Genomic DNA, 15139 nt, shown 5'->3' with positions numbered 1-15139 from the left:
TCTAGGGTTACACCACTGTGACAGCAATAAAAAAAAGTTGATTTCATCCTATTCTAAACACACACTCTGAACTTTTTGCACAACACTTATTTACAAACCTTGTTCGTCTCATAACCTTTTCTGCTACAAACAAACAACCTGGACACAACACACACACTCCTTCCATTTCCTTTCAATGATAATGACTCATAGAAATGACACATTATTCTAGCTTCTAGTATTAAGAGACAAACATTCTCTGCAATCATTTAACTTCTTCGATCCTTTAGGTAAATAGGCATGAAATGAGATTAAATATTTTGTGTCGAGAATATTATGTCACCGTTCCAAAATGGGCCTCGCAACTAATGCAATTTTGTTTTTCTATCAAAATGTATTGCATGTACATACAAAAAATAATGGCCTGTCAGAATACCTTATTTCTTAAGCTATACCAGTTCTCATATTGTAATTTATATATGTAATATATAGCATGTAAGAATATTACATATTTATATTGTTGTGTAACATAACACATGTAAGAATATTGCATATTTATATTGTTATATATGTAATATATAGCATGTAAGAATATTACATGTTAATATTCCATGCCAGCATCGAAAACAGATGTTAAATGATGATGATGATGATGATTGTTATATATGTAATATATAGCATGTAAGAATATTAATATTTATATGCAGTGAGTGTATTACATATTAATATTGTTACATGCATGTAAGCAGTAACATTGAGTAAATTTGTATTCCTTCAGATTTATTTTTCCAGTGTTTCAATATTTTAAATGTGGAATTAAAAATGCTTATAATTAAATCCACCCCCAATCAACCACTTACTTCTGCATGCGTTGTACACCTCGTTTCTAATATCTACCTCATCACTGCTCCTCCTGATCATTTTCTACCTCCCCTACTGAATGTGAGTGAGTAACTATGCAACGCTACCCCTTCACCTTCTCTCATACTTTGTCCCCTATTATAAAGCTGATCCCTTGTCTCTGAAAGTTGTCATAGTCTTGTATGCTGTATGGCAACCACACTAATGCTGGCGCCATGTAAAAAGCATCCAGTACATTCTGTAAAGTTGGTGGCATTAGGAAGGACATCCAGCTGTAGAAACCTATGTCAAAGCAGACACTAAAACATGATGCAGTCCTTGGATCCGTTGGATTCTGTCAAGCCATCCAGCCCATGCCAGCAAGGAAAATGGGTGTGAAATAATGATGACGACAATGTTTACGATGATGATGATGATACTAAGTATACTACAGTCAAAGCATTAGAAATTATTTTTATGCAAACTCAGCTGTCCATTTTGCTTAGATACCGAATGTATAAAAACTTATTGAATGAACTTGTTTTTAATTTGTGTTATTTCCATAGAAGTTCTGTACTGAGTGATTCATGGTATTTCACTGGGAAGGTCTTCAACTTAATAAATATCACACATTCAGAATTCATTTACTATTCTTTTCCTTGCATCATTCCTTGAATCTCTGTCTATCTAGTTATTTTCATTGTTATATCTATTTATCTATCTACCATATTATGGAATTCATATCTAGCTAGGTTCCCGCCTATTTAGTATAAATTTGTAGCAAATTCTAATAACATTTAAACAAGTTGAAATGTTCCAATTCTTTTTCTTCTCCTCATGTTTGGGAGGGTCTGAAAAGGAGGTCTCTATACACCACTCCTTTTTTAGCCTGTTATTTTGTTTGAAGCAAGTATTTCACAGTATAATATTCTTATTAGTAATAAATCTATTGCAAAATAGAAATGGTGTCATATTAAATGACACCACTGTTAGAAACTAATAAAGCAATTTAGTGACTTTGACAGTCTGTACATTAAAGCTTATGGCGGAAGCTATATTCTTCCAGTGTCACTTAAAAAAAAAAAAAAAATGTGTATTTGGAATGTGTGTTCTTCTAATTAAGTTAAAATAGCAAGTAGTTTCAGACTGGCCACCAAGCTATAACTTTCTCTTTTGGAATTTGTTGGGGGTTAGGTGTTTTTTTAAACAGTTATATGTATTTTTATGACTATAAACTTGTTTCTGCACACAGATAGACAAGCATTTGTCACCTGCCAATAGATTTATTTCATTAACTTGTCTATTTAATTGCTTTATCATCGTCATCTGGTTGAACTTGCTTGGACATTTTTAACCCACACATACCATCCATTTTGGTCCTGCATTTGACGTGGGACGAGTATCTAAGTGAATGTGAGACATGGAATGTCTTTCGATTGCTAATTTCTTGTCTCTGGCTGCAAATCCTACAGACAATCATTGCCAAATTCTAATCTAGAATTGTTTGACAATGTCTTAGCTATTGTAGTAGCAATTAATGTTTTTTTTTGTTATGCGGGTGTATCAGTGTAAAACAAATATTTAGAAAATTCTGCTATGCTTTCACCAACCCCTTTACTCTGTATTTGTTATTGTAATTTATCTACTACCCTTTTTATATAAAAGGATCTAAATTTGTAAGTTCTTGATCAAGAGGTGATACCACTTAGTAAACCGGTTTGGATTCACAAGTCAACTATCCATATATGACATGTAAAATAAAAAAAAAAAAAAAAAAAAAAAAGCAGCTTTGGAAACTGGTGGTGGTCTGTCAGGCAAAATTATTCAGAGAAAATAATGAATTTGTGTGTCAGGGTAAAAGAAGGAGGCATTTGATATTTTTGGGACTATACTTATGTCTAAAAGAAAAAAAAAAAAATCATCATCGGCTGATATCAATATTTTACATCTTGGGTTGTACTTGTTGGGTAATTATAAACTATTTTACTTTACAAATACTTTACGAATACTATAATCATGTGCTTAGTTTTGAAAACTTATCTGTTCATTTTTTTTCTTTTTTTTCTTTCTTTTAAAGATAAATATATTTTGTGAACAGATAAATGAACCAAAAGCAATTTTTGAGTAATTTTATATATATATATATAATACACACACACAAACATATATAGATATGTAAATATATATATATATATATATATGTGTGTGTGTGTGTACCAATTGCTTATTTTCCTTATTTCTTTGGGTTTCTTTACTTACAATAATATTTCTAATATTTCATATTCTTATACTTGATAGCATGTAGTTCTTTAAAAAGCATTTAAGCTTTAGCAGCGCTGCTAGATCTATTAGAAATAGCAGTCAAATCTCTGTGGGATCATACCCTACCATTCAAAAAAAAAAAAAGTACACATAAAGTAATGTAGTCTTTAGTACCTATATCTGAACAAAAGATGGGTTTGTCATAGCTGGAAGACTTTTAGAGTAGTTCTGCTTAGAGCTGAATTGCTTCCATTTTAATCACTACCACAATGTCAACTTCTCTATGACTTGGACAGAATTTGTTGAGACAAATTTTTGTCTAGATGAATGCCTTTTCTGCTGCCAACCCTCGCCTGTTTTCAAGCAAAGTAATATTTCCCCATGCCCAGACATGTTTTCACAGATGAGAAATGAATGACATTGCTTTTATGATGGAGGCATTCCTTTACAACTGTCTTGTGATGTCCAGACAGAGAGACATAAGCGCACCCATTCACATGTGTCCACAAATGTATACATACATACATGATGGTTGCAAACTCATGTTTGAGTATTGCCATCGCCTGATTGAAAGTCCCACACATGTGAAGACTACGACCAGCCATTTTTGTGATAGGTCTTTTTTTTTCAAGCGGTGCCTGTGCATGGTGGTTTTTTTATAGAGGGGAAAGGATTTGCACAGATCCAATCCCATTCTCTGAATATGGACAACATAAACTCGAAAAGAACTAGTCTACATCATTGAATATTGTCAGTGTTGCAGGTTTTCTCTCAGAGTTTCCCTCTCTTAGAGAGATGTTGTGACAACAAAAGAGGAGCCCTCCCACTCCCAGTGGGTCAACCGCACACCTGGACACCAGGTATTTCCATATTAAAGCTTTAAAAATAGACAACCACTGCTTAAGTGGAAAATGCAATATAGATGGGATACTCAAAATAAATATTTAAGGATTTTTGACTATCAACCCATGATCCTTTGAGAATATCTTAGTTTTTGTATTTTGGTTTATCTAGCTCTCTGGTTCTCAACCATTTGAGTCTTATTTTACTCAGATGAACCCCACATCCCATAACCATTTGTATTGAAGAAGTTTATCAAATTTATTGCACATAAATTTTATATATAGATCCCACAGAGGTCATATGGACCCTGATTAAGAACCACCAAGCTAGCTGTTTGGAATAAGTGCCAATTATTTTGAAAATGCTTTTGTTGGAGTTTGGCTTCAAATTGAAAACAGGGTTAAGTTCTCATTGCTCAAAACTATGTCTTTAAAGCAGTCACTTGTCTTAGTCGTCTCTTCTATGTGGAGATATTGTTTCCGCTGACAGATACGTATTAAGTGATCTCAGCTTCAGTACTAAGGGCAGGAATTAGTGTCACAGGAAAGAATCACAAGACAGATTCTTCAAGCTGAACCATCCAGCAGGAGACCTAGGGGTTGGATAAAGTCCACGATCTCAGTTGGTCATGGTTGGGAGTCCAGCTCGAGCATGTAATGACAGTTGCTTCTGATAGGATCCTATAGAGTAGGTGCCTGAAAACTTTACCCCCCCCTTCTTCAAAACCCCTTAAGAATAGTAGGTGGTGAAAATGGGGGGATGGATGGACACATGTACACACAAACCTTTAAATACACACACACATGAGCGAATGCACATGCTCACACACACACACACACTTCCTCTCTCTTCCATACATTCTTACTCACATCCATACAACAATATAAATACAGAACCTAAAAAACTGAGACAGACAGATAAAACATGAAGCTTACCTTTGGGTAAAGAGGGCTGCCATTGATGAGGTTGTGGATGGCAGCTAAAGGACTTTGATAAATGTAACTGATTGATTGATTAACTGAACAATAAATGAGCCAATCAATTAACTGGTTTAAGCTGTTAAGTAACTGATGAACAATAAAGAAATGAAATAGAATCAGTGTATCCCAAGATACAACAGAATATTTCAGCTGATGAGTTGAGGTCAGGGTTCTTGCAGACCAAATCAGAGATGCAATGTGTGTGTGTGTGTGTGTGTGTGTGTGTGTGTGTGTGTGTGTGTGTGTGTGTGTGTGTGTGTGTGTATAGCATTCTGAAATATAGTATTTCAGTCTATCTTTTTGTAAACCACATAAAGATATGAACAACCAATAATTTGACTTATGGTTACTTGTTGTATAATCATTTAAAAATTGTTTACTTGTATTATATATATATATATATATATATATATATATATATATATAGGCACAGGAGTGGCTGTGTGGTAAGTAGTTTGCTTACAAACTACATGGTTTCAGGTTCAGTCCCACTGCATGGCACCTTGGGCAAGTGTCTTCTACTATAGCCTTGGGCCGACCAAAGCGTTATGAGTGGATTTGGTAGACGGAAACTGAAAGAAGCACGTTGTATATATGTATATATATGTATGTATCTATGTGTGTGTGTGTGTGTGTGTGTGTGTGTGTGTATATGTGTCTGTGTCTGTGTCTGTCCCCCAACATCGCTTGACAACCGATGGTTGTGTGTTTACGTCCCCGTAACTTAGTGGTTCGGCAAAAGAGACCGATAGAATAAGTACTAGGCTTCCAAAGAATAAGTTCTGGGGTTGATTTGATCGACTAAAGGCAGTGCTCCAGCATGGCCACAGTCAAATGACTGAAACAAAAAAAGAGTAATTATATATATATATATATTTTTTTTTGCTTGTTCATGAAGGAAAATATCAATATCCGAAATGAATTGTTTAATCTGGATACTTCATTTAATACAAAAAAATGCTTTGTGTATTGTTATCTGGTAAAATTTGTAGCAACTTTTTAACCAAGTTTTTTTAGACTGAAGTAGTGTCAAAGATAGTGACGGCTATTTAGATCAGTTATTCCTAGCTTAAAACTACTTTTGTTGTGTTAATTATGAACTGTTTTATGTTTCTACAAATTTAACAAATTCTCATGCAGAAATGAAGAAAGGGAAATTCTTTTATGCTTCCATGTAGTGTAGTGAAGTTAAAAACAACTTTGTCATTCTCAGTTTCTGAAATTCCTTTTTTTTCCCCCTTTAGAAATGTATCCATTTTGGAAATAACGAATGGCTAAATTTGCTGTTTGTTGCAGCAATATTTAAATAAAAGCCTAAATATTCTCACAATAGTAAATTCTTCATTTGTTTATGTATGCATACACACACATACACACCTCTGACAACTTTCAACTAATTGCCCTCACTTCCAAAATCTCAAATATAGGTTTTGAAAACTCTTGTAAACAATCATCTCTCAGATGGCTCAGTGTGGGAGCTTCTATATTTCTCACTTAAATCTGTCAAAAATAGCAGTCAAATCTCCCTCAAATCACACCTTACCATCTTAAAAATCATACAACTGAAAAAGACAAGGTGATCACGGCAGGAATATTGTTGATCTAAGTTTGCTCAATTGAAGTTAACTTGGAGTTAGACAACTTCCTCCACCCCATCTCTCCTTTAGCGTTTTGAGTCTGACCCTTCCTAAGTGTTTTGATGCATTTTACATTAATAAAACCTTCAACCATGTCAAACACACAGTCTATTAAGTTTGTTGCTCATTCATGAGCACTATTTATCTTTCTCATTTTTTGAATTGAAAATTTCCCATCAGTCCACCCCATAGCATTGTACACTCATGGACTATCTCTGACCTCTCACCCATACACCATCAATTTTGATGAAATCTAAACTCTGTTTCCTCACATTTTCTTTTTGTACAAGATTAGCCTGTTTACTGTCATTTCGATAACACGCAACCCTCCTTTATCTCTCTCTCTCTCTCTCTCTCTCTCTCTCTCTCACACACATGCTCATTCTTATGTAGATGTCAGCCCTATTCCACTTTAACCTTTGAAGCAAGTATCAAGTTCTTGGGTGGCTTGGCCTTTTAGAAATAGCAGCAAAATCTCTTTGTGATCACAATTTATTTTAAAAAATATAGTAGGCAAAGCTGAAATGCATTTGATGACATTGGTAAGTTTGATTAAAACTGATCTGGTGCTAAACTGCAGCAACATTCTGGTTTCATCACCGTTATACAACATAGAATATCTCGCACTGAATTTTCACTGCTTCCATGAACAGAGATTTAGAAAACTTCCTTCAGTGAGAACATGACAACAGCATAAAAATCCAATCACTACACAAAACAAAGAGTCTGGTGCATCATTCTTTTGTGATGAGCAATACACATCTAAAACCCATCAAAATTACAATAACTGTTGGGCCTCACCATTTTTTGTTTTGTGACACCCTCACATAAATCTGACATTATTAAAATTAAATCTAAGGCAGCAAGCTGGCAGAAACGTTAGCACACCAGGTGAAACGCCTAGTGGTATTTTGTCTGCCGCCACATTCTGAGTTCAAATTCTGTCGAGGTCAACTTTGTCTTTCATCCTTTCGCGGTCGATTAAATAAGTACCAGTTACTCACTGGGGTCGATGTAATCAATTTAATCCCTTTGTCTGTCCTTGTTTGTCCCCTCTGTGTGTAGCCCCTTGTGGGCAGTAAAGAAATAAGAAATGTTAGCACGCCAGGTGAAATGCCTAGTGGTATTTCGTCCGTCTTTACGTTCTGAGTTCAAATTCCACTGAGGTTGACTTTGCCTTTCATCCTTTTGGGGGTTGATAAATTAAGTACCAGTTGCATACTGTGGTTGATCTAATTGATTGTCCCCTCCTCCTCAAAATTTTTGGGCCTTGTGCCTAGAATAGAAAAGATTATTGAAATCAAAACAGCAACTCAAAGACTTGGCATTCTGTTCAAAGCCAGAAAATACTTTGACTCTGATCAGTCAGTAATTACCTACAAATTCTATATGTAACCTACAGCATAGAGATGCACACACAAAGGGCAAGGTGATGTTGCTGCTATACAGATAAATCCTTAGCTGAAACTGGAAAACAAGGCCAACAAACTGATATACAAACATTCATCCATGAATGCACTACAGGTACAACATGACTTTCTGGACATTGTTGGTCCAGAACCTCATATAACCATCACTAATTTGCACTAATAAACAGGTATCTTAAGTAAATTTAATATTTGTTTAATTTAGTGTGTTCACCAAGGTAACTAGCTCTGGTTTGAAAAGGTCTCTAAACCAGAAAGGTTTTTGAATCAAAGGCTCTAAAAAAATCAATATTGTACCTGTATTTCATCTCCTCTTAATCCCTTCTACAATGGCCTCTACTCCTCTGATCTTGGTTATTTGCAGGCCCATCTAATGCTTTCTCCTCTAATCCTCATCCCTGTTGTGTGTCATCTCCTAGATTCCTCTACATATTTTTTACTCCATCCTTCCTCACAGAAGTGCAATTCTGAAGTTCCTGCCCAAGGTTAGTTCTGATCAGAGGCTCTCCGTCTGTGTCCTTCATGTCTCTTGTAGGACTATATTATCTCTTGTATATTTCCTATTTCAAGATGCTTAAGTGTGATTTGAAGGAGATTTAGTTGCTATTTCTAGTAGACAAGCGTCTCCTCCTTTCTTTGTTTTTTCTGCCAATGTTGACCTACAGATGTTCAAACTTGAGCATTAACCACATCAACCATGTTAGTCTGAGAAGACCTGAAGTGGTTGGCATTTCTTTTCATGACTAACTTGAGTCCACACACACATTCCACTTGTTCTTGCACTCATGTGCTCTCACACTCATCACTCACTTGTTCTTGCTCTTCCACTCACTCACTCTTGCACTCTCTTGTATGCTCTCACTCTCTTTCTTACTCTCATTTGCTCTTGTTTTCACTTGTGCTCTTACTCTCACTCGCGCTCTTACTCTCACTTGCGCTCTTACTCTCACTCACTCTCTCACTCGTGCTCTTACTCTCACTCGTCTTTCACTTGCTCTCTCACTCACTCTTTCACTTGTGTTCTTTCTCTCACTCGCTCTTGTTTTCACTCGCACTCTTACTGTCACTCACTCGTTCTTGCTCTCACTTATTTTCTTACTCATTTACTCTCTCAGTTATCCATTCTCACACTCGCTCATTCATCCCTTTTTCTATGACAGTAAAAATGGAATTAAATATTCTTGAACATAATTGTTGGAGGAAGTGTTTTTACAGCTGCATGTCTTATCTGCTACTAACCGACTCATTTGTTGAGTAAGAGTGAATCTGTTGCCAGTCAGCTAGATTGAAGCATGCAAAGTTACTTACCTTCTCCAAAAGCAATACAGTGGTCATAACGACAACTAATCACATGATCGTTTTTTGGCTCGTGGTCCACTAATGTAGCTCAGAGCCACTGTACATTACTGATTCAATATTTAGATTCACAAATGGTATTGAAATACTTCGTGTGTGATAATTTAAAATACTTACTAGCATACAATATTTTAAATTCGTATGTAGTACTATTTTGCTTAACTGAAAAGCTTTTATATGTACTTATTTTCATCGATTTTATCATTTAAACTTAATTGTAGCTGCTCAGAAATATTTTGCACATAATTTGGTAATTTAATCTTATGTTTATAACACTCCTTGTTAGGTACTAAAGTATACTAAAATTAAATCAAATTAAATCTTTTTCAAAATTTAGTTCTTTTATTAATTAAAATATAAAATAACAAACTTCATACTAACTTTCCTTTAGGATTGCATGCAAAAATCCGATGAATGAAGTATTATTTCTATGGTAAGTAATGAAATCTCGCTTGAAAGTTTAATTTTTCAGTGAAACTTTGTAGTTTCATAAATAAATAAATAAATAAAACAAATAGAAAGAAAATGAAGACAGTGATCATTAAATGGTATCAAAAACTAAAGCTTTGTTGTTGTCCTATTGCCAAATGCTCAACTACATAGGAGTGATATGCATTTTGAAGTTATGTCAATAAATACTTCAGGTATAGAAAACCCGCTACATTCTTGTGTGTTTGTACACTTCCCATTCAATATATCCGCCTATTTTTTTTTGTTTTCTTTTGTTAGGCCAGGGGCAAATCATCGTCCAGTGCATGAGTATTATAATATAATGAATTTCCAGCTTGTAAACACATCTTCTGTGTGTTATGTGCTCTGTGTAAATGGCATTCCGTAAAGTCTAATCTAGTACAAAGGAAACAATTTAATGGTGTTGATATTAATATCCTTTGGAAGAGATCAAAAAGCATTAAAACATACAAATCTATCAACAAGGAGTTACAAATAATATCTAGTCCATATAATCTTTGTAGGAAATATCAAAGGGTTCCATGCTTTGCACTTTGTGATTATATCATAATTCCTTTGTGCAGATGTAAAAACTTCCCTTTTTATCTGACATGTCTTTGAAGCTGGCTTTAAATGGGCTGGCTATTTACAATTTAGGCATGTGCTGTTCTTTGTGGCTCAAGTTTTTATTGCTTGTTTTTTATTATTATTTTTTCTTTCGTTCTCCCGCCAAATGTTTCAATCACATGTAATATGTGCACCTGCAGCTGTAATTTGGTTAAATATTTCCATTCTCACATTAATTAGCACCAATGCAATTATTTAATCCTTTCAATAGCAACCCATCTGAAAACACCTATTAAAACCAATGAAATATCAATTTAACATGAAAGATTACGTTCTGAGTTCAAATTCTGTTGACGTTGACTTTGCCTTTTATCCTTTTGGGGCTGATAAAATAACTACCAGTTGAGTACTGGGGTTGATTTAATTAACTTATCCCCTTCACTGAACTTGCTGGCCTTGTGCCAAAATTTGAAATCATTATTATTGTTCTTTTTAACTCTGGTTTTGTTGGAACTCCTGGAGTCTTGCATGCATAGCAGGCTTACTACCTACAGCTTGTGGTACCATGCTATCTGTTTTTTTCAATTATCTAATACTTTCCTGATTATTCTGGCCATGCCAAGGAAGCAAACCTTTTGTAACAGTTCTACTGGGCATTCTATTCCAATCTCCTTTTTATTCCTTTTGATGCCTTCTGATACTGTTCCCAAGGGTCCAGCAATAATGGACACTATCTTCACCTTCATTTTCCATAGTCTGGCTATTTTGTACTTAAGAGGAATGTATAAATGTCTTTTTTTCTCCTTCCTTCTTGACTAATCATGAGTCAAGGGGACACACAACATCAGCATTATTATAATGATGATGATAATAATAATAATAATTATTATTTAAAAGATGTTATAAGATTTTAAGATGATCTTTTATTTCACCAAACCTCATAATTCTTTGTTTTCTGAAAACCAAAAAATGACAAAGGTAGATGTGCTCTTGTTAAAAATATTGCCACAAAAGGGTTCGACAGGAAACAAACTTAGAATTTTACAATTATGCTGCATTGCTATATTTCATTGACTGATTTCAGTTTGAATGGTCAGTTTCTGGTGTCTTAGAAGGAATTTAACTTTTGAAAACAAATTGATTTAAAAAAAAAAAAAAAAAATACATATAAAAAGTTAAAAAGAAAAATCAAAATGCTTCTCTTAGGACCAGACATTTGTCTTCATTTGTTACCTGCCATTTTCTTGATATTTATAATATTTTATCAAATATAGTTTTCTTATACATTTTATGCTAATATCTTGAAATGATAAGTTTTTGCATCCTGAAATTTTTATTTTTATATTTTTGCTGCTGCTGCTATCGATGTTGCTGCTACTGTTGTTGTTGTTATGATGGAATCTTCTTGAGTTGAGCACATGTAGTTTTTGATTTATTTTATGTTAGACCTCTTTAAACCAAAACTTGTAAAGTACAAGTTCCTGTGTTACCACCAATTGTGTTAACAGATTTGTTAGTAGTGCATGCATGAAGGGTTAGGGTTAGGGTTACTGTTGTTGAGTTTCATAAAGAAATCACTACCCTTCTCTTTTTCTCTCAGTTCCTTCATTTCAACACATCCCCGTTTCAGGTCAGCCAGTGTTATTAATGTGTGTACAGTAGGAGACAAGAAGCTGGCAGAAGTGGTAGCATTTGTTTATTGTTGCCTTGTGTTATATTCAGGAAATAAGGGTTGGAGAAAGGTGCATGGACAAGACTGGTTATAAGGAAAAGTGGAATTGGTACAAATTGTTGTGGATAGACAGGTAGAGAAGATGTAGATATGTTTTACTGTTTTGATGCTCCCCGAATTAAATATGTTAGTATTAACTATTAGAAATGGAGTGTGTGTGTTGATAGATAATGTAGTAAAGGTATTCTGAATGAGTTTATAATTATTATCTCTTAGATGGTGGTAGGCAGCATGACAGCTACTGCAATCTCTTTACACTCTGTGACTGGGCTATCAGCTGAGAAGAAAGACCAGTTCTAGAAAAATTTTGCAAAGGTAGACCTAAATTAATAGAGGTTGAGGTTAGAGAAAAAGGTGGAAGGAATTTGGGTTGTTAGCACAATTATGCACTTCCTGTATGTAGCACCAAATGTATAAGAGCAGATTTATGTGTATGGAAGAGGAAATTTGATGGTTTAGGACTGTTCAAAATCTTTCAAAACCTAGATGTGTTGATTTGGATGGCTAGGAGGAACGGTCAGTATTAAGCATAAAAAATATACCAACTTCAAGTTAAGGGGTTCAAATAATATGCAATTGTGGTTTGATTAATTTAATATTTTAGATTAGTATTAATCCTTTAGCATTCAGATTACTCTGTCAAATCTAATGCATTTTTATTCACATTGTTTTGAATTAATTATACATTGTCTTCTAGCTTTGAGATTTCAATGATCTCGTCATTTAATGTCTGCTTTCCATGCTGGCATGGGTTGGATGGTTTGACTGAAAACTGGTTAGCTGGGGAGCTGTACCAGGTTCCAATTTGATTAGGTATGGTTTCTGCAGTTGGATGCCCTTCCTAATGCCAACCACTCGATTATATATTTTTTGAATGACATTGTAGGATAAGTGATGTTCAAAGGAGCTAGATCCAACCTTTTGCAAACAGAATATTTTGACCATAAATTTGCCAAAACCTGTGCATGCATGTGCAGATGCAAAGTCAGTCTTGAGTGATGGAAGCCTTCAATAGTGATTTGGTGGTTTAGGTTGAGGGTTTTATAGAAATATTGATGGTATGTTGGGGTTTGATAAGTTTAAGGTTTTATAACATTATGTTTGCTAGTGTTGTCTATTTGGAAGGGTTTCTTGGCTGGCTGGCAGTTGGTTTTCAGTCGAGTGTCAATACCCTTATTGAGGAAGAATATGAAGCAATATAGTAGGTATTTGGCCCAGTCCCACTCTCTGTTTTTTTACAAAACCCAATTTTAATAGTAAAGTACAAAGCTATTCAGATTCTTCTGTTGTTCAGTTTTTAGTTAATGATTCAAGAACAGAATAAAAGACATTAACTTCATGTAAATTCTTTGAATTTGCTTGGAGAAATGGTTTTATTTATTTATCAACTTTACACACACACGTGCACATACACACATACTCCTGCACATACACTCGTGCACATACACACACACGTGCACATACACACACACGTGACCACGCACATGCACACACATGTGCATACACACAAACACACGCACACGCGCACACACGTGCACACACACACACACACACACACACACACACTCACTCTCACAAAACACATTAAAAATAAGGTAAGAAATTGTTTTATTTTCTGACTTCTGTCGTAGAAATAGAAAATGCCATATAAATCCGCATGTCTCTTTTAGCATTGTCGCTAATATTGTTATTGCTTACCTGTCTTAGTTGTTCTGCTGTTGATGTTGTTAATATTTTGTGTATTTTTTGTTGTTGTTTCACCCTAAGATTTCCCTCATTGAACAAATACACACAAAAAGGATGTTGCAATCGTTATCATTGCTTATCTTTTTTTTATTGTATCTAGAACTACATTATGTATTTTTTTCTTTTGTTGATGTGATGGTATGTTGTGATTAAAGAGATTTGGCTACTATTCTTGTCAGGTTCTATCATTTTTTTTTTTAATATTTGCTAGGTTTAGAGGAAAGGGTAGTGCTTACAGGCTTTTCACAAGCTCTCCACTTCAAGTTTGGTGAAACTGATAGCATTAATGTCCTGCCGAAACTGTTATAAACCAACACCGGCAGAGCAGACATGAGCAGTGGCAGGTATTTATATAAGCCATTGTTCCGAAGAAGGATTAGATGTAGTGATTAGAGTGGAACCTGGAAGATTTCTCACCACATGGGCGATGAGAGGAAAGCAGACGAGTGACTTGAGAGTGCCCAAGTTTATTTCACATGTGGAGGTTTTTCCCTCTGTAAAGATGGTAATGGTAGTCCCTTGTAGTATAAAGATGGTTGTGCAATTTTTTGTTGAACAACCTCCATAAATGTTTTGCTTATAGCAATCAAATTAATGTGCTGTACATTAGCTCAATCCCTCTATCAAATTAACATCAACTGTACAGGTGCACGGTGCATCACATGTCAGATATCAAAGTGATTGCAGAGCGACATGAGATGAAGTGTTTTGCTTAAGAACACAATGCACAACCCAGTCAAGGGATTGAAACTGTGAGCTCGTGGTAGTGAGTGTAACACCTGTGAGCTTGTGGTAGTGAGTGTAACACCCTACCCACTTAACCATGCACACACTCTCGCTTTATAATAAAACATAGACAAAAGGGTATTCATCCAATGTAATACCTGTTCTTACTATTTATGTTTGTATGGTTTATTTGTATTAGTTTTTCCTTTTATAATCTTCTATTATAATATATTCACTTAGCTTCAGCATTTGCATAAATTTCAAACAATGTAGATTATTGTAGTTCTGTTTCATGGAAAAAAAAACATTGTGTGCTATTGAGGGTTTTTTTGTAGTTAATTAATTACTAACTGAAGTATAAATAATTGAATAGCATTTCATGAATAGATTCTCAGTTTTATTTGGGAACGTGTATTATGTTTGTGATAGTGTAATAATTTATTGTAAGTTATTTAAAACAATATGGATATATCTAATGACAGAATTTAGTAGAATGCCATAAAAATACTGCTCATTATTATGTAATTTTCTTTCACAATCCAGATTTCAATCTTTGTTTTTCATAACACACAGTTGTAATATTTCTGATAGGAG

General features: G+C 34.7%; 1 protein-coding gene across 10 annotated transcripts in view; it reads left to right on the top strand.

Annotated features, from left to right (window-relative positions):
* Positions 1-15139, top strand: part of LOC106869485 (uncharacterized) — a 398751-nt gene that overhangs the window by 71565 nt on the left and 312047 nt on the right. For 2 of the 10 annotated variants that reach the window (XM_089365454.1, XM_089365451.1), the window contains one exon: positions 9716-9757. The exons of the other annotated variants lie outside the window; for them this stretch is intronic. In XM_089365454.1, coding sequence (XP_089221580.1) covers positions 9755-9757 — 3 coding nt within the window. In that variant the 5' untranslated portion in view covers positions 9716-9754. The remainder of the gene's footprint in view (positions 1-9715; positions 9758-15139) is intronic. 10 annotated transcript variants of the gene reach the window in all.

Source organism: Octopus bimaculoides, chromosome Z, assembly GCF_046866305.1.
Source record: "Octopus bimaculoides isolate indiv1 chromosome Z, ASM4686630v1, whole genome shotgun sequence".
Taxonomy (NCBI): domain Eukaryota; kingdom Metazoa; phylum Mollusca; class Cephalopoda; order Octopoda; family Octopodidae; genus Octopus; species Octopus bimaculoides.
Note: the sequence above shows the minus strand (reverse complement) of the source record. Positions and strands in the feature narration are given on the sequence as shown.